Genomic DNA, 25,859 nt, shown 5'->3' with positions numbered 1-25,859 from the left:
TGATAAACTGTTGATAAGACAAAAAACTAATTATTCATTATCAAAATACTCATTATTCTGTAAAATCCAATAAAGATTTAAGCGTCTGAATAACCTAGACACCGCTTACATCAATGCAAATTGCAGTGAAAATGGCCAGCCTACCAAGTCGAAGGGCACTTCAAAGACTTTTCAGTCACTATGTCAGGTTGACAGCTTAATCAATTCTTCCCTAAGTATTTATGGGTCTAGCATTTCAACTTGTCTTCTTATTTGAAGCGGTTGCCAATTTATATCAGCTGAAAGTTACAAATCTTTGGCGAGTTGACACCAATCGTCGTACATTGCACTTCGTCCCTTGTTATTTTTGTTTACCTATATATTCAAAATCGCCGCGACCATTTTGTGATCCTGGTCAATAATAGCGACTTAAGACTTGAGAAAACTCCACTTTAGCTCCAAATGTCCCAAATATTCGATTCCTACCTCAAGCAGTGAGTGATTTCAATCGGACTGCATGTTTTGACTCAATGTAAAAATAATCCTGCATTTTAGATCTGTTACATCACAAAAGCTCTGCTTACACATAGTATTTATAAAAGGGAAAATACAGAGTTTAAGTTAAGGAGAAAATGCGGGACCCTCCGCACACTAGCCGAGTGCTCTACCGACTGAGCTACCTGCAGGTCACCGATGATCGACCCAGTCCAATCCCGCTACATGTGTATGGATCTGGACTTGATACAATAAATTGTAAACAGTAACCCATACTGTAGGTTAAAATTGCAATCAAGCTGCAGAGTGGGGACATCAATCATTATTTGATAGTCACTGTTATATTTAGAATTCTCCTATTTATTTTATAGAGTTTCCGTTTTCATTTGATGCCAAAACTATTTGTAAATATTTTCTTTTGTATTGAACAGATTGAATTAAATACATGTACGTGTATGTGTTGTTTCAGGGGGAAACAGAGTTTACACAGAAAGAATTATTCTACAGAAGGTGAGTGTTAATTGCCTTTTAAGTGGACGAGCAAAATCTACAAAATATAGGCCAGCAGTGACCAAAACCTGTATGAATCCATCCACTGTCCGTGTAATATAATTTTAGGCAAAGCCTATGTTCTTTTTCTTTTTTCTATAAGCAGTAAATGTTATCAAATCTTAGTATACTTGTATAGAGGGTATATACAGTACATGTATACAGTACTGAGTAATTGCTATGGAATCAGTCTATAAAAGTCAAAAGTATAAGAAGAAAGTATATACATGTATAATATATGTAGGAAACGCACATACAAAACTGTAGATGTTACTCAGCTAGGTACATGTACTGACCATTGGTAAATGTCCCTGTCAAATTATGTTCCTTTCTCCGGTTCGGTCACAGACAATACATGTACATGTATACACAAACATAAATCCTCAAGAAAAAGAGACACAAACATTATTAGTGTACAGGTAGTTGACATATACATATATATATACTGTAGGAGGCAGTTCTAATGATACTTATTACATGTACCTAATAAGCTGTAAAAAATGACTTAAATGAAATCTCATTCTTTCAGTGAGATACACCAAAATTAGATAATATTGATAATAATACAGACTATACAATAAAACACATTTATAACAAATTCATGGTTATATAGCTGTGTAGTAAACTAGTAATGAAAGGAAGAATATTTTATTTATGTAATTGCTGATACCAATAAAAAGTTTGAGTTAAATAGTTTATTAGATCTGAAAGTGATGGGAGAATATTCTTAATCATATGCAAAAACAGGGTGTGAATGGCGGTGCTGGAGTGTGAACATATTGCTAATCCTTACAACAGAAGAATTGAAAATTCATCTAAGGAATGGGTTCATATGCCATATACACGCAATAGGAAGGAAATGAACGGCCTACAAGGGATAGACTTTTTTTATCGTTTTATAATTCTTTAACAACTCTCTCTTTGCATGCGCAAACCAGAAAGTGAACAATGGATATCAATTAAGGTCAGTCATATTAGCTAGAAGCTATCATCAAGACTGGAAAAAACAGTGTGAACAAAATAATGCTTATAACAAAGTGACTTTGCTGGTCCCCAGAGGTTTGTTATAACTGTGTTTTACTGTATTTTCTCTTACTGATTGATACATGCTATCTTTCCAGGTGTTCAACCAATTGATAAGATCCTTATTGCCAACCGTGGAGAAATCGCCTGTCGTGTCATACGGACTGCACGTCGTCTAGGGATCAGGACAGTTGCTGTGTATAGTGATGCAGACAAAGACTCTCTACATGTTTCTATGGTAACATAACATTTTGAATACCACGTGTGTGTTTTTAAAGTTATTAGAAATGCTGATAATCAAACTATATATACATTTTTATTTGCTTTCCTATAAAATTTTGGTGTCTCAAAAATTAGATTTCAGTTGTTTAGTCTAGGGCATCCAGTTGGCTCTTTTACTTTAGCAGTTTTAGAAGTCTAATCACCATTTCTCAGAAATTTGTAGAGTCATAGAATATGATAGACAAGTGCTTCAAATCAATGAGTCAAAAACATACTCTCGAGGATCTACTGGACGCCCTGTTGGTGTTTCAAAAAAATTAGATTTCAATTGTTTGGTGGCTCAAAAAAATTAGAAGTCAGTTATTTCATAGAACAGGTAGGTATTCAAAGGCTGAGGTGGCCAAAATGATCTAAATATTTCAATGTAAATGTATATATTACTTCTAAACTTCCACCTCTTTGTTTCAAGTTTGAATCCCATGTACAAATGTAGGAGAGTTGTCAAGCACCAAGTGATTGTAGTTTTATGTTTTTTCTCCAGTTACTCTGGTTTTCCTTCTTTCTTTACCTGCCACGTCCTGACATGATACTTGTTATTAAAGCAAAAACACAGTACAAAAATATACTGTAACAATTTCAGGCAGATGAGGCGTACAACATTGGACCTCCTGCGGCTACACAGAGTTACTTACGCCAAGACAAAATTATGAAAGTAGTAAAAGAATCTGGAGCTCAGGTAAAATATGTACATTTAGTGAAAATCGTACTGTCAGCAGACATTTTACAAATTAACCAGACTGGTTGTTCTTGTTAGAGTAATAAAATGTTTGAAACATATCAAGGATTCTACGTTATTGTCGTATGGAATTAATAAGCATGTCAGGTGATTTCATTTATAACATTACTACAAATATCTTATTTTTCTTTTACATATGCCCAAGGTAATTATCTACACAAATATTCATTAAAGATGCTCCACCGCCGACAAAGCATAAAAGATATTCCTCAGTTGAACAATAATTGGTGTTTGATCGTGTATATATATGTCTAATTAACACAAAAAAAAATGTAAAATAATTTATTTTGCCTTTGGTGCATACGCAATCAGAACTTACTTCCATATAGGATATAGTGACACAGATTTTTTTCGCGATGCAATTAATTATTTTTCATATTTTTAACTTGAAGTAAAATTAGAAGCTCAAACTTTTCAATGGTGGTAATGGTGTAAAGTAAGTAACTTTTGTAACTGAAGAAAAATACTAAATCGTCTGCTCCTGTATTTGATAGTGAAAAAATACCCTTTGTCAGCGGTGGAGCATCTTTAAAACATTGTCATCTCCAAACACAAGAAAAAAGAAAATAATTACGATAATGTACATTGGACATAATTTTTATATAAAGAAGCTCTACTTGTTTGTTTATTTTACCTACAAAAGAAAAATAGAAACTTATTTTCTTTATACTCACTGCGTGATATGAAATGTCCTTTGTGTGAAGAAAATGTCATTTTTTTATTGTTGCTAATTATCAAAGCTGAATTGATTTGATAATTTTAATCATGTTTTATTTTTTCAGGCTATACATCCTGGTTATGGGTTCTTGTCTGAAAATACAGAATTTGCAGAGCTGTGTGGTAAAGAGGGTGTGGTTTTTATTGGCCCTCCAGCTTCTGCTATCAGAGACATGGGGATCAAGAGGTAAAACTATTGAACATTCTGTAATTAAATATACTCAATAGTATATCTGGTTATTGTACCAGGAGAAATTTTTTTCGCAATTTAACTCTTTCCAAATTAAACTGTAGTTTCTGGTTCAAATTAAGTTGGTGTCATGGTTACAGTAATTCATCATTTGATTGTTTGACAGTACATCAAAGTCTATCATGTCCGCTGCCGGTGTGCCTATTATTGAGGGTTACCATGGCGAGGACCAATCCAACGCCACACTTGCTGCAGAGGCTGAGAAGATAGGCTACCCAGTCATGATCAAAGCTGTGAGAGGAGGCGGAGGAAAGGTCAGGGCCTTTATATCTAAAACCAAATTTCAATTAATATGTCATAGCATAAAATATGTTTTACATCCCATAAACTTGATTTTAATATTGACCATATTTTATACTTCATAAACCTGCTCTGATCTGATAGAATATGAAAATGGAGCAGGTTTATGAAATACTTAATATTGGCAATATATTCAGTTCATTGCTGTCCTGCAGGTAGGGCGTTAGAATTGTACCTGCTGCCCCTATTGCATTATCGTAAAAGGCGACTAAATTTAGGATCTTATCTTTTCTCTTCTTCCTAACTGACTTTATCTTTCCTAATGCCTCCCTTGGCACAGCCTCACTTTTGGCCTTGAGTTGAGTGTTTGCCCCAGTGAGGAAGGCTCTGGGTTCTGTCCCCTGGCCGAGACACACCAAAATTGATAAAAGTGGTAGTTTCTGCTCCTGCTTAGCGCTTAGCATACAGGGAGTGGGACGACTGGTTTGCCCGTTGTCAGTATAATATGACGGGGTGGGGTGTGTTGCTTGGTGTCTTTGGGGGTATGCTTCAGTGATATAGCACTATAAAAAGAGCAACAGTTCCACTATACAAGAAGACACAACACGAACATACCGCAGTCTCCCAAAACACACACCTCACAATTTACACATGCTACACACTGCATACATGGGAGGCCGTCCTTACATGACCCTGGCTGTTAATAGGATGTTAAAATAATTAAACAAACAAAATTCATTTCATATCATGTATCCAAGTATTTGATTACAGTGTAACTGGCCCTCATCTAATCTGGAACACTGTCTATTCCGGCATAATTATAAGGCATTTTCCGTCTTAACTTATAGTACATGTACTGCATGTAATTATTTAAAACCTGTAATCAATAAACTTGGCTATGTGTATATGTCAGCCACATTTTCTTCGATCAATAGTAAAGAAGAAGCCGATATCTGATAATATTTACTAATTATGTACCCATGTGTTATCATTAGGGTATGAGAATTGCTCACACTCCAGAGGAATTTGAATCACAGTTGGATTCAGCCAGGGCAGAAGGATTGAAATCATTTGGTGATGATGTCATGTTGCTCGAGAAATTTGTCGAAACTCCAAGGTAATGTTATACTTTTCATTTGGTTTGTTCTGACTAACTATGAATGAATATTTTTAAAAAGATCAATACATCCGCAGTTTATACATATCTTGATATACAAATAAAGGTATCTATTGTAAATTTTATTTTATTTTGACTTATGTATACATAACCGTTACTGAAATATTCTGAAATCAGTCAATAAATAACACATACATGTAGATTAAAAATTCAATGCATCCACACTTTATACATACCTTGATATACAAATACACATTCATACTGTATAGTAGTTACATTCACAGGTGGTTTATATTTGCTATATATATTCAATACATTTTCACAAATTTTTAACACCAGTGAATTTTTCAGAAATTTATTGCCGTACCTGAGAACAATTGTTGTAGTATAATATGTAGTCACGAATTATAGAATTTGGCATGGTGAATCGCAAAAATTAACCTCCACGAATATATGCCTTCTTTGAAACTGTGAAATATTAACCCCACAATTTTAAAGCACCATAATTAATTTTTCTTTGTTTTCATACCAAATCTGGCTTTCTGATTGGCCAATATTTTTTTTGCATACCACTATGAAAAAAAAAATCGGAGAATGGCGCGAAACCCCGACGTTATCGTGACGTCACAATAGAGACATTGACGTTGCGTATTGATTCGGAAAAAAGAATCCCTTGAAAAACCACTATAATGTTACATTTAAACATACTTCATTTTATCAAATAGAGTATAAAATTAATTATAAGTATTGATGTCACTATTTTTTAATTTTATCGGGTTATGAAAAAAAATTGTTTGCAAACTTTTGTGAGAATCCGCTACGCAGATTCACACAGTTTGCAAACAATTTTTTTTTTCATACCCCGATAAAATTAAAAAATAGTGACATCAATGCTTAAATACAATAAATATGTGTACCTTTGATTTGATTCCAGACATGTTGAGGTACAGGTATTTGGCGACAAACATGATAACTATGTCTACCTATTTGAACGTGACTGTAGTGTACAGAGGCGACACCAGAAAATCATAGAAGAGGCACCTGCTGTAAGTGTTTTGTCATAATTCAAGGGTTTTTCTGGGTCTGGTGATGATGTGAAATACCAGGTCTCAAACCCTCGATATGAATACTGGTGCATAACTGATTATATTTATACTTCTGGGTATTTTATTGACAAAACAAAAGTTTATAAGAATTTTTTTTTCTGTTTTGTCTCATAAGGATTCCATAGATTGATATTTGACATAGCTCAAGTTTTACAGTTTTTGTTATTTGCTAAAAATAGCAAGTGCTCTACAGTTGTACTTGTTCAAATATCTTTTTACTTATTATTAATTATCCCTATTCAAATTACAGTTTCATAATATCTATAATAATTTGTTTTTAGGTCATCTGACCCGAAGGGTCAGGATGACCTATTGTCATCATGCACCGTCCGTCGTCGTGCGCCGTGCGCCGTGCGCCGTCCGCCGTGCGCCGTGCGCCGTGCGTAAACTTTTTATTCAAACGACTTCTTCTCAATAACCGGAAGGCCCAGGGTACTCATATTTGGCCTGTAGGTTGCTGGGATGGAGGGCTACCAAGTTTGTTCAAATGAATGACCTTGACCTTCATTCAAGGTCACAGGGGTCAAAAAGGCTAAAATCTTTAAACAACTTCTTCTCAAGAACCAGAAGGCCCAGGGTACTGATATTTGCCCTGTAGGATGCTGGGATGAAGGGCTACCAAGTTTGTTCAAATAAATGACCTTGACCTTCATTCAAGGTCACAGGGGTCAAATAGGCTAAAATCCTTTAAACAACTTCCTTGTGAATAACTAAGAGGCCTAGAGACCTGATATTAGGCCTGTGGCATGCTGGGATGAAGGGCTACCAAGTTTGTTCAAATAAATGACCTTGACCTTCATTCAAGGTCACGAGGGTCAAAAAGGCTAAAATCTTTAAACAACTTCTTCTCAAGAACCAGAAGGCCCAGGGTACTGATATTTGGCCTGTAGGATGCTGGGATGAAGGGCTACCAAGTTTGTTCAAATAAATGACCTTGACCTTCATTCAAGGTCACAGGGGTCAAATAGGCTAAAATCCTTTAAACAACTTCTTGTGAATAACTAAGCGGCCTAGAGACCTGATATTAGGCCTGTGGCATGCTGGGATGAAGGGCTACCAAGTTTGTTCAAATAAATGACCTTGACCTTCATTCAAGGTCACGAGGGTCAAATAGGCTAAAATCTTTAAACGACTTCTTCTCAAGAACCAGAAGGCCCAGGGTACTGATATTGGGCCTGTGACATGCTTGGATGAAGGGCTACCAAGTTTGTTCAAATGAATGACCTTAACCTTCATTCAAGGTCACGGGGGTCAAAAAGGCTAAAAAATTTAAATGACTTCTTCTCAAGAACCAGAATGCCCAGGGTACTGATATTTGGCCTGTAGGATGCTGGGATGAAGGGCTACCAAGTTTGTTCAAATAAATGACCTTGACCTTCATTCAAGGTCACAGGGGTCAAATAGGCTAAAATCATTTAAACAAATTCTTGTGAATAACTAAGAGGCCTAGAGACCTGATATTAGGCCTGTGGCATGCTGGGATAAAGGGCTACCAAGTTTGTTCAAATGAATGACCTTGATCTTCATTCAAGGTCACAGGGGTCAAATAGGCTAAAATCTTTAAATGACTTCTTCTTAAGAACCAGAAGGCCCAGGGTACTGATATTGGGCATGTAGCATGCTAGGATGAAGGGCTACCAAGTTTGTTCAAATAAATGACCTTGACCTTCATTCAAGGTCACAGGGGTCAAATAGGCTAAAATCTTTAAATGACTTCTTCTCAAGAACTAGAAGGCCAAGGGTACTGATATTGGGCATGTAGCATGCTTGGATGAAGGGCTATCAAGTTTATTCAAATGAATGACCTTGATCTTCATTTAAGGTCACGGGCGGCAAATAGACTAAAATCTTTAAATGACTTCTTCTCAAGAACCAGAAGGCCCAGGGTACTGATATTGAGCATGTGGCATGCTGGTAGCATGCTGGGATGAAGGGCTACCAAGTTTGTTCAAATGAATTACCTTGACCTTCAATCAAGGTCACAAAGGTCAAATAGGCTAAAATCTTTAAACAACTATGTTGTATTGTACTAATAGTCAGATGACCGTTAAGGCCCATGGGCCTCTTGTTTCATGATGATGTGAGGTATATAGGTATATCAACAACATTATATTAAAAACTGTGTTCCCATATTTTCCATTAAAAAAGTTTTTCATAATCATTATGTCATTTTTACAGTTGTCAATGATAACAATCACTTGATAAAATAAGCAAGTGCATGTTTTTTCACTTGCTATTCTGGTATATCTACAGTAAAAAAAGCAAGTAAAATAGCCTGAAATTCAAGCCTTGTTTGATTGAGTAGTTCATTTCCATATGGAGGCAAGGACATTTTTATATCTTACAGTAGTGAAACCTCCTTGTTCAGATAAAATAGAGGTTAAAGTGAAAGTGGTCTAAACATTGGGGCAACTGGATGATCAGAAACATCAACAACAATAATTCATTTGAAAACTGTATAATATGATATAAAATTATATAGTATTGCACATTTCCTAGGACAGGATGAAATATTTTTCCACACAATGAAACAATTGTTGAGAGTATTTAAATTAGTTTTAATATATATTTCAGTGTATTATCTTATAATCTGCTTAATATACAGCAAATATATTTGCATATATCCTATATAGTGCAGTATAACCTGGAGCTTTTCATTTGCTGGGAATTATGACATGACATCAAAGTTTGAGGATGTCGTCACAAAATGACGGGTTTTTTGATTTTTGCAATACATTTTGATGTTGAGAATCTTTGAAATGTAGGTTGTTGTAATTTTGTGGAATACAATTTTTTGTTAATTTTGAGAAGTTTATCCCAGAGTATTTTTTACTCACTAAAGCTAGCAAAAATAAATTATTCTTAGACTGGTTCATAAAATCTCATATAGTATGAAATGCAAACTCATTTAAGATCCTATATCTGTTTTCAGCCTGGATTGTCGGATGAAGTACGTAGATCTCTGGGGGAGGCAGCAGTACGGGCAGCCAGGGCAGTAAACTATGTTGGAGCAGGTGAGCTTTCATATATTGTACAGGAATCTATGTTTGAGCAGGTAAGCTTCATCTAATGTATGATACACAATGTTGGAGCAGGTGAGCTTTCAGCCAATGTATGATAAAGTATGTTGGAGCAGGTGAGCTTTCATCCAACATATGGGTAACTATATTGGAGCAGGTGAGCTTTTATCCAGTTTACTGTGAACTATGTTGGAGCAGGTAAGCTTTCATCCATTGTACTGTACACTATGTTGGAGCAGGTGAGCTTTCATCCAATGCACAGTAAACTATGTTGGAGCAGGTGAGCTTTCACCCAATGTACTGTGAACTATGTTGGAGCAGGTGAGCTTTCACCCAATGTACTGTGAACTATGTTGGAGCAGGTGAGCTTTCACCCAATGTACTGTGAACTATGTTGGAGCAGGTGAGCTTTCATCCAATGCACAGTAAACTATGTTGGAGCAGGTGAGCTTTCACCCAATGTACTGTGAACTATGTTGGAGCAGGTGAGCTTTCACCCATTGTACTGTGAACTATGTTGGAGCAGGTGAGCTTTCACCCAATGTACTGTGAACTATGTTGGAGCAGGTGAGCTTTCATCCAATGCACAGTAAACTATGTTGGAGCAGGTGAGCTTTCATCCAATGTACAGTAAACTATGTTGGAGCAGGTGAGCTTTCACCTAATGTACTGTGAACTATGTTGGAGCAGGTGAGCTTTCACCCAATGTACTGTGAACTATGTTGGAGCAGGTGAGCTTTCACCCAATGTACTGTAATCTATGCTATATTTTTCTTGTGAGATTACATGTATTTTGTTGATGATTTTAATTTCAATTGTTGTAAAAAAGTAATTAGGCGCGAAAAGACCACAAAAATAATTTGTTGATGCCTTGTAATATATCTGATCACAGGTTTACGACGCGCGCAAAAAAAAAATACTAAAAATTTGCGCGCGTCGTAAACCTGTGATCTGATAAAGATGGTAGTGTACAGATCATAATTGTTGAAATATCACAAGAAATGTACAATGGTGTATAAAGACCATTTGGCTATAAAGACCACTTTTCTTTTGTCCCTTGGGTTGTCTTTATACACAAGTTTGGCTGTACATGTACTTAGAAGTTAGATTCACCAATCTATTCTGTTTAAAGGATACATTCATAACCTATACAGCTTGCTGTGATGTGTCTATTGTATTGGAATGTTTGTGATTTTTTCTCTCATGAAGGCAATATTTCTGATTACAGGTACAGTAGAGTTTATAATGGACAAACATCAGAAGTTCTTCTTCATGGAGATGAACACGCGGTTACAAGTGGAACATCCCGTCACAGAAATGATCACTGGTACAGATCTTGTGGAATGGCAGATCAGGGTTTGTAATCCTTTTCTATATCAGAACCTTTGTAATACGCCATCTGTTCCAGAATCTTTTTCATATTACACTCCGCTGTAGTTCACATCTCGCTGTCCTGGAATGCTTTCAGGTCAAATTTCATCATATTTTCTAACAATTGGTTTGTTGAAATTCAGACTCTTCTCAGCTTATGTCCATCATATTAAAACTTAAAAGATACATTTCTGTATCTATATCAATAAAGACATGTGTAAATTTTTTAATTGACAATATGTATTCCTTTCAATGATCTGATCTCCTCATGACCTTTAATCTCATTTGTACCTTTCTAAAGAGAAAAAAAGGATGATGTGTCCAGGGTTCAGGTGGAAGAAGAATGTCTTTAGAAGATTATATTTGTATTTATAGGTTGCCAGTGGAGAGAAAATTCCTATGGAACAGAAAGATATTGAGTTCAAAGGTCATGCTTTTGAGGCACGAATTTATGCTGAGGATCCTAACAACACATTCATGCCAGGAGCAGGGCCTTTGCTACACTTAACCACACCTGCTTCAGATGATAATACCAGGATTGACACAGGTGTTAGGCAAGGTAGGGGAGATAACTCACATGATATTCATAATACACAACATAGGGGAGATAACTCACTTGACCATGATGAATTTATAGTACACAATGTTAGGGAGATCACTCACTTGACCATGGTGAATTAATAGTACACAATGTAGGGGAGTAACGCACTTGACCACGGTGAATTCTTAGTACATAATATAGGGGAGATCACTCACTTGACCATAGTGAATTCATAGTACAAAATTCTGTTATCCGTAATATGTTTGTTATATTAAAAAGAATTATCTAGATTATCTGTAAGTTTTATTACTTTATTTTTTATGACTTTATCTTAACCAGAATCAGAGAAGAGTTTTGAGGACATGGTGATAATCAGGTCCTTAAACGTTACAGATTTACATGGACTCATTTAGGTGTTATGATTCAGATTAGACTGTGTTTTAATCTTTCATTGCCTTCATGTACATTCAAACATTTTGAGTGCAGTAAGACTTTTTGAAGATTGAGTTAATTAATATATGACTGTGATGTACCATAATGCGTACTTGATGTGCTCTTTAGTCCTGTCATGCTGGTTATGCATGACAGGATGGTCACTTATCTCCCATACAATTTTCTAGTTTTAATGTCTTTTAAATTAGTAGATAATTTCAGAGAATATACTAATAACCCAGATACTCTTGTTGGTTGAAGTTTTATGTTTCTAGGAAATATCAAAATTTTTAATTGATCATTTTTCTTGTGTTCAATGTTTGGCTACAGGTGACGAGGTATCGGTTCACTATGATCCAATGATTGCCAAGTTAGTAGTGTGGTCAGAAGACCGAGGTTCAGCTCTGCGACGTATAAAGTCTGCCCTCGCTGACTATCATGTGAGTAACACCAGAGGTTCAGTCCTAAAATGTATCAAGACTGCCCAAGCTGACAGGTCTTCAGATCAATTGAATGTACATTTAACAGAAGTTAGCATCAAATATACTGGTACTTTGAAATTTCAAGTATAATTGAAATTTAAGGAGATATTATAACTTTTATTAAATATTTAAAGGGACAATTCAATATAAGACAACATTAGAATTTGTACATATATCGGGGAAAAAACTGTTCTTATGGAAATTAGATCAGTCGGTTTTACTGTGATATGCTCGAAAAGCCCATGGTGGTGAAATGTGTGTGAAACTTTCAGACTCGCTCGCTGTCCGCCATTACACATTGTGGTCGAACATCTTGTATGCCGAACCCTGTCCCTTGCTCGTAGAGTAATGCAACTTTTGTCTAGAACTGCTCAAATCGCTCTGACCTTATTAGATGAATTGTCTTGCCTAAGAATCATTTTATTGCCTCCTCAGTGGTTATGTAGTTCATTTGTTTAACGTGCGTGACTTTGGCTCGGGAATTGGTACAGAGTACATACTGTACCTGCTTAATCGTATTGATCAACGATTTGTAGTTACAACGGTATCAATTAAAATACTTAAAAATAACGTGGAATTTGTCAATATCTTGAGTTAAATGTTTCATAAGAAATGTAGAACAATACATTTATGCCATATTTTGCTTCTTGGTTATGTAAAAGAATTAGCCTGAGTGAATTGTCCCTTTAATATTGATGAAGAGAAGCTTATTCTGTTGAACAGGTGCTTGGCTTGAGTACAAATATCCAGTTTTTGATGGACCTCGCTGACAACCCACACTTTGAGGCAGCAGATGTTCACACTGACTTCATTCCACAACACTACGACCAACTCTTCCCAGAGAGAACTGTATCAGACACAGCCCTCTGTCAGGCAGCTATTTCACTGGTTCTCCGGGAGGCTGACAAAGCCAGGAACAGATGTAACAATACTCTAGGTAGGGAGATATATGGTTTGAGGCTTAGAAAACTTAAGGCATGACATATGATACCTGCTCTTAAAAGCAATAAACTTGACATGCCCCAAAGTCTTTTTAATCTAGAAATGTTATTGTGTAGGAACAGTACATTAGGAGGTATTGATGTATTTTATGTGCTTTTTTTAGGTGAGAAATCTGCAACTTAAATATTTATATACCTAGGTATCTGTGCAGTAATCTCTTTTAATTCAAAGTATTTCATTGGCCCCATACACTTATCCGCGGAGTAATTAGTGAACTTGAATAGATTACTTTGGAGTTTGACCAAAATTCTGCATACGTAGGTACCCCTCCCTCCTATGGAGTTAACAAACTTTGTACAATAGTGTCATGTAACTCACATGTATAATTAAAGTGTTACAATCCATTTCTAATTTGTGATTGTTTTGATGGTTTAAATTTGTTTTTTAATTTCAGATCCATATTCACCTTTTACGATGTGTACAGCTGCCAGGGTTAATGCACAACCGTCAAGGAAAATCATTCTTCAAGATGGAGATCAAAGTAAGTTTGAAAAGCTACAGAATTTTCTTTATCACATAACTTACTCATATAACCCATGTCATAAATATTGTAAGACATATGTGTAATAACACTATTGTGATGCACATGTAATATTGACATCATGATCAAAATATGACGTCTCACAATTGTCTCGGTAGACAGAAACGTCAAATCAGAGTCTGGTTTTGCTACTCTTATATAGAAATGAAATTGAAAGTTTTGTCCATATTTTCATAAATGCTAGTTATGTAATAAATAGAATCTTACACTCGTGGCTGTGTAAAATGAAATTGATTAAACTCGTTCAATAATTATATATGCCACAAGCCTTATTTATTAATATTAAGTAAATCTAATACAGCACCAGTTCTTCCAGCATGATTACTAAGGGCTGTTCCAGCAAAACATATATGGCACCCAGGGAAGGCACTTTAAAAAACAGTATGTGCCATGGTGGGTTCAAAATAAAATCACTTCTGTGCCAGGGTGGCGTTTCAATAAAATCCCTTCTGTAAGTGGGTCTATCTGAAGCATTTGTAACCTTTTGAAATAAAATGCAAATTTTATGTTTTATAATGTTGCTCATGCTCAGTCATCCTGACTACAAAAATACAGAAATAAATATTGAAAAAAATGTTAATTTCTGACAATATTTAATGTGTTGTTCATCTTCAATAAAAAACAATTGTTTTATTTTCTGAGTATTTTGATATAATATTGATAGACTATTTATCTAAAACATATTATATTCATTCAAACTTGACAATGGTACAAAGAAACAATAGATTAGTTTTGGCAAAATAACAGATCTTCATTTAAATTCACAGGTATTAAGTCGAGGAAAAAGTTGCAGTTCACAAGCTTAAGTGTGAATGTTCAGATGTCAACTTCTGCATTATGCTTGCGAAACACTTCAGTATGTTTAGAAGATTTTACGCTGGTTCTACAAGGATTGTACCCTTATATACAAATTTAGTAGTAGATGCAGCATATCAAACAAAAGTTCACTGCACCATATACATTGCAATTTTGTCCTAGGACTCTTTGGTGATGCTAGAAATCAAAATGTGTAAATCCAAATACACAGGGCTCGAATTTTACATTTTTTGCCACTTGCTAAAAATAGCAAGTGCCATAAATTTTTACTTGCTAAAATATATTTTTTACTTATAATTAATGTCCGTATTCAAATTACAGTTATGTTATATATAAAATCATTTATTTTTGCATGATGATGTGAGGTGTATAAGAACATAATAAATATCAACAACATTACTGTAAGAACTGGGCCCCCATATTTTCCATTACAACAATTTTTCACAATCATTATGCCATTTTTACAGTTGTCCCTGATAAAAACCACTTGCTAAAATAAGCAAGTGCATTTTTTTTCACTTGCTATTCTGGTATATCTACTTGCAAAAAGCAAGTAAAACAGCCTGAAATCCGAGCCCTGATACAAATTGGAGTGAAATAAAAAAAATTAAATCGCTTCTATGCCATGGTCTTGTTCACAAAAAAATAGATATGTGTGTGGGTCAACAAAATTGAAAATCACTTCTATCGGAGGGTCTCCCAATTTCAAAGTGCCTTCCCCCCTACCATATATGTTTTACTGGAACAGCCCTAAGTTGAAATTCATTTTTCTCCTTTTAAGTCAGAATAAATAACAAAAATTGCTCATTCTGAAAAAAAACCTACCTGTACTGTATACAATACATATATTAGTTATAAATTGCTTGTAATATTGTTATAGAAAGGATTATCCCTAATCCTATTTCTAATTTGAATTAGATTTTTAGAAAGAATTGATATAATTGTAATTAATTGAAGTATTACAACTCTGTTATTCCACCAGAAGTTGAGATAAAAGTGCAGTCAAACAGTGACGGTTCCTACACAGTCAAGGTCAAGGACACAGAGTATCACGTGACCGCTGATCAGCGGAGTGAAGCAGGCGAAATGAAAATCACATGTAACATTGACGGGAAATTTTCTACTGCACACATTGTACAAATGGGACCTTCCATACATATCTTCTCTCTGGTATGTTATTGTGTGTGAAAAAATAGTAATTATAAATTAATTTATATGAATGACATATATGCTAATGGTATTGAATGTGCATACTTTCACGTAAATTTTAAAATTTTAATTTCAAATTGGTGTTTAACATATGTATTGCTAACTGAAAATATGTTAATAACTCGGTCCCATCAATCAAATCTTTAAAATGCTGGTGCATTTTGTTATGTACCATTTGAACTGAAAAGTATACAGCTACTACATGTACATGCAACTTGAGACGAGATAGAAAAATATCACACTATGTATTTTGATAATATTTGAGGCGAGTCTACATAAATACTGTATTGGATTACAGGTGTCGAGTATCAGCCATCAATACACACTGCTCATTGGTTTCTCTCTGGATTTATCTGAGCAATAGATATGACCCTACATACATTGTATATAGGTAGATAATAAATATTACCAGTATTTAAGATAAAATAATTCACATCTTTTTATTAATAACAATGCTTATTTGTTAAAATCTATGTACAGATCCGACAAATTAAAGCCCTACCAAAATTTACTGCTGCTTGAAATTATCTGCACTTCAGGCAATTAACTAATCTTGATGCAACACTATAGCTAGACTCCTTCCAAACTGTCAATATGCTTTCTCAACAAAATTAACATTGAAGACTTTCAGCCTTTCAAATGTTGGCCGTTATCAGGAGAAACAGAACGGACCATATAAGCAATCATATACTTGGTAATCCCAAACCTAAGTGGTATAGTGAGTTTAACTAGAAATTGTACAGCTGTGTATTAAGTGAGAAATAATATACTTGTTCAAGATTTATGTCATTTCTCACTCACAAAGAAAATAGTCCCAACAAATGTAGAATTTCTTGTTAAAAAATTTTTTTATTTATTAGAGGATTTACAACAGAATTAAAACAGTGTTTAAAATACATATTGAATATAGAATCTAAATAAGAAAATCTTAAAATTTTAAATGACAGTTTTATGGAACACAGTTTTATGGAACCAGTTTGCAAAGTGTTTATCTGTGGATGCTTTCGTCAGCAAAAACATTTACAACAAATTCCATAAAACTTGATTATCAAATCAACAATATTTCATTTTTAAAAAATCAAAGAAAATTGAATTAGAAGATCTGTTGTAATTTGTTATTAACAAGTTTTACACTGTATTGGTTGCCATTGTTTGAACAAATGTTAGTATTTAATATTCAATGTAATTATAATTGACATTTATACCATTTGATCTGTTTTCAGGATGGCAGACAAGACTTAACTATTCCAGTACCCGAATACCTTGGAGCCTCAGGCTCTAAAGCCAGTACAGGCGACCCTGTAGCCCCGATGCCTGGGGTCATTGAGAAGGTGATGGTTAAACCTTCAGACAAGGTGGAGAAGGGACAACCACTAGTGAAGATGATAGCGATGAAAATGGAGGTAAGTGGTCATACATCATTACATCATCTTTTGGGATTTAGCAAACCAATCACTATCACTGATATATGCTATTAACATCACAAGTTGTTCACGGAACAGATGATTCTATTGCAATCACCTTAGTGTAACCTATCGATTATGCAGTTTTTCCCATTTTAAGGTTAACTGATCATGAGACAAGTCACATTTTAGTTTCCTGAGATAAACTCTCTAGTGACATTTATGATAAAAAATTAAAAGTTTGCAGTAATTTTGAAAACATAAGGTATCATCTTTATAATGCCATAATTAACAACAAAAGATGTGACACATATGATTAAAACAAAATTTAGAAGAATGCTTTATAGGACTAAAACTAAATGTTTAATCTGTGTAATTAAAATAAAATTTTACAAATGTGATTTATCTGATTTTTTATCAGGTTTTTTTATAAGTTCATAGTGATTAAAATTAAAAGTTAACAGGTATAAGCTGTACAACTGAATTAAAAACGAAAGTTTAAAGTAATAATCTATGCAATTAAAAAAAAATTACAGCTCTGGTATAATATATACAATTAAAAAGAAAGTTTAAAGGTACAAATCTATATGATTTACTACTACAAATATCACACCCTGCTGTACTGTAGTATTTTTATCACAACTATCACACACTGCTGTACTGTAGTAGTATTACTGTAGTAGTTTTATCACAACTATCACACCCTTCTGTACTGTAGTAGTTTTATCACAGCTATCACACCCTGCTGTATTGTAGTAGTTTTATCACAGCTATCACACCCTGCTGTACTGTAGTAGTTTTATCACAGCTATCACACCCTGCTGTATTGTAGTAGTTTTATCACAGCTATCACAAACTGCTGTACTATAGTAGTTTTATCACAGCTATCACACACTGCTGTACTGTAGTAGTTTTATCACAGCTATCACACCCTGCTGTACTGTAGTAGTTTTATCACAGCTATCACAAACTGCTGTACTGTAGTAGTTTTATCACAGCTATCACACCCTGCTGTACTGTAATAGTTTTATCACAGCTATCACACACTGCTGTATTGTAGTAGTTTATCACAGCTATCACACCCTGTTGTACTGTAGTAGTTTTATCACAGCTATTACACCCTGCTGTACTGTAGTAGTTTTATCACAGCTATCACACCTTACTGTACTGTAGTAGTTTTATCACAACTATCACACCTTGCTGTACTGTAGTAGTTTTATCACAACTATTACACCCTACTGTACTGTAGTAGTTTTATCACAGCTATCACACCCTGCTGTACTGTAGTAGTTTTATCACAGCTATTACACCCTGCTGTACTGTAGTAGTTTTATCACAGCTATCACACCTTGCTGTACTGTAGTAGTTTATCACAGCTATCACACCTTGCTGTACTGTAGTAGTTTTATCACAGCTATCACACCTTGCTGTACTGTAGTAGTTTATCACAGCTATTACACCCTGCTGTACTGTAGTAGTTTTATCACAGCTATCACACCTTGCTGTCGCCGCCATCTTGGAACGGACCCGGATGTTGGTAGCTCCGCCCACTCTGTGAATCTCGATCACATACAGGGGAGTCGCCCCTACTACCAGAACAGCCAGCTCTCCGGCCAATTTGCCGTTCCATTGAACTAGTTCCTGTGTGTATGGCTCCAGAATCGATCTGTTTCCGAATATCTTTCACCGAATACACTAGTTTATCAATGCTCTGTAGTGTCTAAACCTGTGACTGCAATAAAAGTTCAATACTCGACGGATGATCATCGTCTTTCTCACTATTTACAGTCCCTGTTGCACTGGGTGACTTAGCGCGGTCAGCCTCCGTAGCCATCGTAGTATCGGTGAAAACAGCAAAAACGTTCCGATCACTTCTTAAAGTCATAATATCGAAACACCATAGCTATGATTAGCATATACATGTAGACTCTAATAGTTTTATAAATCACTTGGACTCTCAAGTCGTAAGACAATTGGCACTCAGGCCTGACAGTATGTAAACAATGGCACTCAGGCCCTGATCGTGTCTATTATTGGCACTCAGGCCCGATCAAAAACATTGTTCAAAATACCAATTCCAGAATTCTTCCGTAAAAACAGGTGCGTGTCACAATATTACTCAACGGTAACTTCTCACAATGTAGACAAGTCTTGAAAAAAGTTCAAAATCGTAGAATTTTTCACTGTGGTAAGGAACGTCCACTCGCTTCAGAAATTGACTATGTACTGACCACTCGCACGACTATGTCATCTCACGTGATCACTCAGTTACCATATATGGAAGTGTGGAATGTATCATATTAAGGCATACAAAACCCAAAGATAACTTATTTTGGTGTAATAACATAGCATTTCGTATTATCTTTTTAACGATATGCAATACTTCATCAGATCTGTAAGGGTTTTCTTGCAATTTCCAGTTTTGCTCTTAATTTTTCATAAAAATAGAGCAATTTCATTTTATTAGTTTTTAATTAATTCCTTATATAACAAGAACTGTTCTAGAATTGTTCTAAGGGCATTCTAGAATCGTTCTACAACGTCAAATGAGACTTTTCTAGAACGATGCTCTAGAACTGTTTTAGAACAGTGTTCTAGAATTGTTCTAGAATAATGTTCTAGAACAATTCAGGAACTATTTTGGAATTGAAAACTGGAGCAGTTCTAGCATATTTCTAGAATAGTTTCAGAACATTTCTGGAACAGTTCTAGAACAGTGTTCTGGAAAAGTCTACTTTAACATTGTAGAACCGTTCCGGAACAGTTGTAGAACTGTTCTAGAATTTTTAGAGCGTTTCTAGAACTTTCATTAGATAATTTAGAACGCATGCACTTTCATGAAGGATGTTGGATGAGAAAAAACTTATAACTTGTAATCAGTACGTGGTAAACTTTTTGGTGGTATTATAGGTTACTGAAGGTAAAATGAGACATAACGCTTCGTCTGATGTCGCTAACAAAAAAGGTACCAAATTAGGCGCCTTTTACGATCATGCAATGGGCATAGCAGGTGCAATTCTAACGCCCTACCTGAGACGATGGTAACATTGATGGTTCCCTTTAACAATGGGCAAAGGACACATACTGTCGTATTTATTACCTTAATGCTTATACAGTTTCTGGAATGCAACAAAGCATTGTGTATATATTAAATCATAACTGTCAGTATTATATGTCCCACTCTTTCAAAACGGATAATTAGAATTTCTGAAAAATATTATAAACATGAGTTTATGATAACAATTTCAAGGTTTGGTCGAAATACGTACCTCATCATCACATTCTACTCTTACAGTAAAGTCGGTTATATTTGACAGTGTACTCTCAGTACTTTGATATCACGGAAAAACATGGGGTAGACGTAATAAACCTAACAAAACGTGGCATATCCAGTGATTCATTAACTTGAGCTGTTTATGGTGAAACGATGATAACCTGAATATAATTTTAAACATCCAAATTTTAGGGTACTCGAGCAGTGCCTTACTTATTCTGTTGCTCAAACGAAAAATTAAAAACTTGAAAAAATCGTATTTTCTATCAAATTTGATATTTACGTCCGATTTGTGTTAAAATGATATTGGATACAGCCAAGTGTGATATGTCGTTAAAAAGGCAATTTTATGTAGTATTTTTAATCACAAGAAAAAACGTGATTTAAGTGTTTGTACTATGACTTATGCCAGGTAAAAGGCCCAATGGGCTTTAAATTTACCAATGTTAATGTAGGGGGGCGCTGTAGTCCTAATAATGGTCCAATCGGGTTTAAAGTATTATAGACATATGTGTATAAATGCAATTAATTAATTTAAATTCAAAAATCAAAAAATTATCGTGGGCGGATTTTCACCCTATATGCAACACTTCTTTTTGGCTCTGACACCGTGGAGCAGATAAATGTTCAAATTCCTTCAGAAAAGAAAAAAAATAACCGGTATTCAGAACATAATTTGGTATTACAAAGCAGGTGAGCGATACTGTCCCTGTGGGCCTATTGTCACACATATCACACGTTGCTGTACTGTAGTAGTTTTATCACACATCCTATTGTTCTGTAGTAGGTTTTTCACAGCTATCATACCCTATTGTACCGTAGTAATTGTATCTCACATATCACACTCTACTGTAGAAATTTTATCACAGCTATCACACCCTACTGTACTGTTGTAGGTTTCTCACAGTTACTACACCCTGCTATGCTGTAGTAGCTTCATCACAGCTTTCACACCCTACTGTACTGTAGTAGTTTCATCACAGCTATCACACCCTACTGTACTGTAGTAGGTTTCTCACAGTTATTACACCCTGCTATACTGTAGTAGCTTCATCACAGCTTTCACACCCTGCTTTACTGTTGCAGTAGTAGTTTGTCACAGTTTATCACACCCTGTTGTTCTGTTGTAGGTTTTTCACAGCTATCACACCCTGCTATACTGTAGTAGCTTCATCACAGCTATCACACCCTGTTTTACAGTAGTACGTTTCACACAGTTATCACAGTTATCACTCCTTGCTGTACTGTAGTAGTTTCACACATTTCCCAATCTTTACCCACAACACATCTTCACTTCCTTTACCTACTGCAAATGACGATGATGTATGCCTGTGTATCAGTCTAAGAAACTCCCCTCCTCCGTTGAGGAGTACAATACATTGACTAACCCCTATGATGAGATTACCTACACTATCATATGCTACATCATTAAGATAACATGGTTCAACTTTTGATAGTTGTTGTTCATATGTAGGAGGAATATCACCTCTGTATACAAAAAGTTTATTAAAGTTTTCATCAATGACAACAACACATTTAGTTTGATCACCCCCGTAAAGTACAGAGTTATCATCAAACACGGCAACATTGTGAGTGACAGGACACTCTGTGATCTTACGTGGTGAACACACTAATGATTTACCAGTCCCTGCCGTCAATGTCGTAATCACCACTTGACCTTGTGTGGTAAATTTAGAGATGTGTTTTGGCATCCCCGCAATGACATGGCCATTAGCTGTTACACACATACACCAGGGAAAGTTTTTACTGTTAAATCTGTGAGTAAGTTGTTGTGATACCAGCTCCATGATATTGCATTCATAGTCACAGACCCACAATCTTTGTGTTGTTGGAGAGAGACTGATGGTTATGATCTCATTACTGTGATTGATCTTCCGTACCACTGTGCCCTTCCTATCCAGGAGAGTTATTGTTTTACTGTGATTATATGTCCAAGCCTGATTGGCTGTGGTTGGACATATAGAATCAATTTTACATGGAGATTCCCACCGATCTAACAACTTTGTCTCTGGCAGTAGTTTCTTCTTTGTATCTGTGTTCTTCCCATTATCGTGTGAATGTTGTTCATGTGAAGAGACGTTGCTGATGGCAGGTGATGTCGATACTGTCTTACCGTAGTAAGTGGTCGTTGAGACTTCCGGACCCTGGTCAGAAGGTGATTGACCAGTCGTGATCACTTTCCCTATGGCTTGTTCTAGATGACCTTGAGGATTTATGTTGGGAGTGAAGCTGGCAGTCCCAAGGACAGGTTTTACAGGAAGAGGTCTAGGAGAATGGATCTCACAGGCTGTATCGTAGACTTGTAAGTGTGAGCCCTGCTGAAGTGCTTTCTTGCAATCCTGCATTAGTTGTTTGAGGTGGTTATCATACAACTCCAGGTCCTGCTTGTATTTCTGTATGAGCTTGGTATTGTCATCTCTCATCTCTTGATACAGAGAGAGCGTCTCTGCTGTAAGCTTGTCTAGGTCTTGTTTTAACTTGTCTGTTTGTATCTTCAACTGATTTGATAGTTTCTCGAATGTACTGTCATTTTCCTTTAGAAGTGTTTCGGTAGAGGCAATATATGTCCCAATCTGTACCAGGTCGTTTTGTTCTGTTTTGGTAATAAAGTTCTGGATTTCCTGTTTTTTCTGGGGAGTGATATCACCGAGTTCACACACAACGTGTCCTTTATGAACAGAGGAAAGACATTTTGAACACATCAGTTCCTGACATTTTTCACAGTAAAAATCCAGTTGCTTCCCTTTGTGATGAACGCATGTACTCTGACCTTTCACACGTATTGGTAAATATGCCGCCGCCATGTTTTGTAAATTCCCTAGATCCTTCAGATCTTCGTTTGATCAGATTTTCGTATATAGTACTAGGATAACTTGATAGTGTTTACATTTACATCTACCAGGCAAACACAAAAGGTCACGAATGTTAATTAGCGCATATACTCAAATATAACCACATGGCAGCTAATGTGGTAGAAAATACACCAAATTACTGACTTGATGAACACTTGTCGACAGCCACTTTAACGATGATTCCAATAGATCATAATGTTATACAATTAAGCCGTACACATCTCTGTCTCTCCGCGGACTCCAATGTTACCAGTCTTAGTTTCATTATGTTAGAATCTTAAGCCGTCAATCTATGTTTCTTTTCGGACTTTGCCATGCATTCACGACCATGCTAAGTGTACGTGTACTTCCTTCTTTGTGACGCTCATAACTCCGTCGCTCCTATGATGAAAAGTATACAAAATGAATCAGGATCTCGCATATTCACAAATTTCGTCAGCTGAATATTTTATAGGTATTGAAGGAAATAAAACAATACCTTCGTAATATTCCAAAACAAATAGCTACGTTGAATAGAAAGCTTAATGTCGATCTATACCTGTTTCGGTATTATGTTTATTTTACTTCCTGGATTTGTGAGGTACCTAACAAAAATAAATTGTGTAGCCCATTACTAGGTCACGTGATTCCAGGTCATCTGGTATTAATTGTCTGTGTCGGGTTTATGTACCTATACTGTAGATATGCATCGAGTGTTAGATAATATGTATGTTTATTTATAACCATGTGTATTAGGTAATACGATACCATGTCTTTACCAGAGGTAAATACACATGCATTGTTGGTATGAAAACTGGCAATGTAGGTTAAGATTGAGATTTGAAAGCGTTTTATTTTTTTTTCTGTATTTGACGGTAATGTTGTTTCTCTATCATTATTTCGATCCGCTCATCGACCCCTATATAAAGCATGTGAATCCACAATCCTACCCCACTGTGACATCTCTATGTATTTGGAAATAAGACATTTTTATACCATGGGTCAAAGGTATACCTGTATGTGTGAGTAAAATATCTGAACTACCGCTACATGTATATCGCAATGGTAGTCTTATTTTCTTATAGAAATAGGAACTCATTCGTTAGCCTAATTCTAATATAGTTCTCTCTACCTATCACTTGATTTGTTTCACTCCTCCTTGAACGGTACATATATAAAATGTCTTGTAATGCTTTTAATCTTTACAAATTTATGTAATGCGTAGTATTATTTCCTAAACATTTCTCATTGAATGCACGTACATGTATTTTAAAGTACACTTATGAACTGATTTGATCGTCTTTGGACTGACGTTCATTTCATAACATGAACATAGGATAACATGCTAGTTTGATATTGTTATGATTGAAATATATTATATGTTTGTTTTTAGCTGAGTTGTAATATATCATTGTTTATATTTGCATACAGTACGTCATAAATGCACCAAAGGCAGGAGTTGTAGAGAAAGTGAACTTCAAGGAAGGTGAGACAGCAGCGAAGGGTGCCGTCTTAGTCCAAGTGGAGCCCAGCAACAAGGAAGGAGCGGAATAAAGAATAATATTCTATGAATTCTCAAGCAGTAGGACACGACCAAGTCAGTGTGTTCTTATCTAGAGGTTTCAATGTGAAAGGGTGAATCTACTACAGAATTGACGTTGAACCTCTGATCTGTATCACAGATTTACAAACTTATCTGTTATTCCAGTTGTTATACAACAGGTGTGTTTTTTGTCAGCATCAGATACATTCCTGTAACGACAGGTTGTAATAGTGTAATACGTGATGTTAACTTATAACTGTATTGATACAGGTATCAGTGACAGACTGGCATTAACTAAAAAGATATTTATTTATTATTTGGCCTCAAATTATACTTTCAAATTATGAAAACTGACATCTGATATTAGCATTTATCACATTTGGGCAATTATTGATATACAAATAAATGTATAGGTAGGTATGCTGTCGTCTGATGTTACTATGTAGAGAAACATGTTTGTTCTTCTCATTTGGTAGATGAATTCGTCAATGTATTTCTGTACAAACGATATAGCTTTAAAACGAACCATTCAGTAGTTGCGAGATTCGTTTTGGTAATTGATATCTTCAAAGAACTGTGTATTGCTATATCGTCAGTAATGACCAAGTATATGTCAATGATAGATAGCATATTGCCAAGCTGTTTTGCGTTATCTGAGTATCGAAAAGTAATATATTGACGAGAATTGTGTATATATTTTCTTAATCTTATTTATGAGCTGACGAATAGAATGTGTGTGATATTGTAAATATATTTGTGTTAAAGTGGAGTTAAGAAAGAACAACGTTGTAAAAATGTATAACCATGATACTCAATTTATGTCTGAAATATTCGTTAATGAGTGATAATAGTATATTCAATAAAACAAATGAAATTGAA

General features: G+C 35.4%; 2 protein-coding genes across 2 annotated transcripts; one reads left to right on the top strand and one right to left on the bottom strand.

The window, feature by feature from the left end:
• Positions 1-110: 110 nt before the first annotated feature.
• On the top strand, positions 111-25,859 carry LOC138331761 (methylcrotonoyl-CoA carboxylase subunit alpha, mitochondrial-like). Its single transcript, XM_069279524.1, has 17 exons — positions 111-187; positions 944-984; positions 2,145-2,284; positions 2,909-3,004; positions 3,847-3,968; positions 4,138-4,285; positions 5,267-5,388; positions 6,323-6,434; positions 9,427-9,508; positions 10,743-10,870; positions 11,261-11,444; positions 12,189-12,298; positions 13,064-13,277; positions 13,737-13,823; positions 15,682-15,869; positions 17,132-17,311; positions 24,869-25,859. The coding sequence occupies exons 1-17, from the start codon at positions 114-116 to the stop codon at positions 24,989-24,991; spliced, it is 2,151 nt and encodes a 716-aa protein (XP_069135625.1). The 5' UTR covers positions 111-113; the 3' UTR covers positions 24,992-25,859.
• LOC138331762 (uncharacterized) lies at positions 19,973-24,019 on the bottom strand. Its single transcript, XM_069279525.1, has 2 exons — positions 23,937-24,019; positions 19,973-23,839 (listed from the first exon to the last, which is right to left on the bottom strand). Exon 2 carries the CDS (start codon positions 23,408-23,410, stop codon positions 21,815-21,817), a length of 1,596 nt encoding a protein of 531 aa, XP_069135626.1. The 5' UTR covers positions 23,411-23,839; positions 23,937-24,019; the 3' UTR covers positions 19,973-21,814.

The sequence above is a fragment of the Argopecten irradians genome, chromosome 9 (genome assembly GCF_041381155.1).
Source record: "Argopecten irradians isolate NY chromosome 9, Ai_NY, whole genome shotgun sequence".
NCBI classification, from domain to species: Eukaryota; Metazoa; Mollusca; class Bivalvia; order Pectinida; family Pectinidae; genus Argopecten; species Argopecten irradians.
Note: the sequence above shows the minus strand (reverse complement) of the source record. Positions and strands in the feature narration are given on the sequence as shown.

Bases quoted from the DNA above. Each gene is read 5' to 3' on its own strand.
- LOC138331761 (XM_069279524.1), top strand. From the start codon at position 114: ATGCAAATTGCAGTGAAAATGGCCAGCCTACCAAGTCGAAGGGCACTT. The intron at 985-2,144 runs GTGAGTGTTAAT...CTATCTTTCCAG, and splicing joins AAAGAATTATTCTACAGAAG to GTGTTCAACCAATTGATAAG. The intron at 13,824-15,681 runs GTAAGTTTGAAA...TTATTCCACCAG, and splicing joins TCTTCAAGATGGAGATCAAA to AAGTTGAGATAAAAGTGCAG.
- LOC138331762 (XM_069279525.1), bottom strand. From the start codon at position 23,410: ATGGCGGCGGCATATTTACCAATACGTGTGAAAGGTCAGAGTACATGC.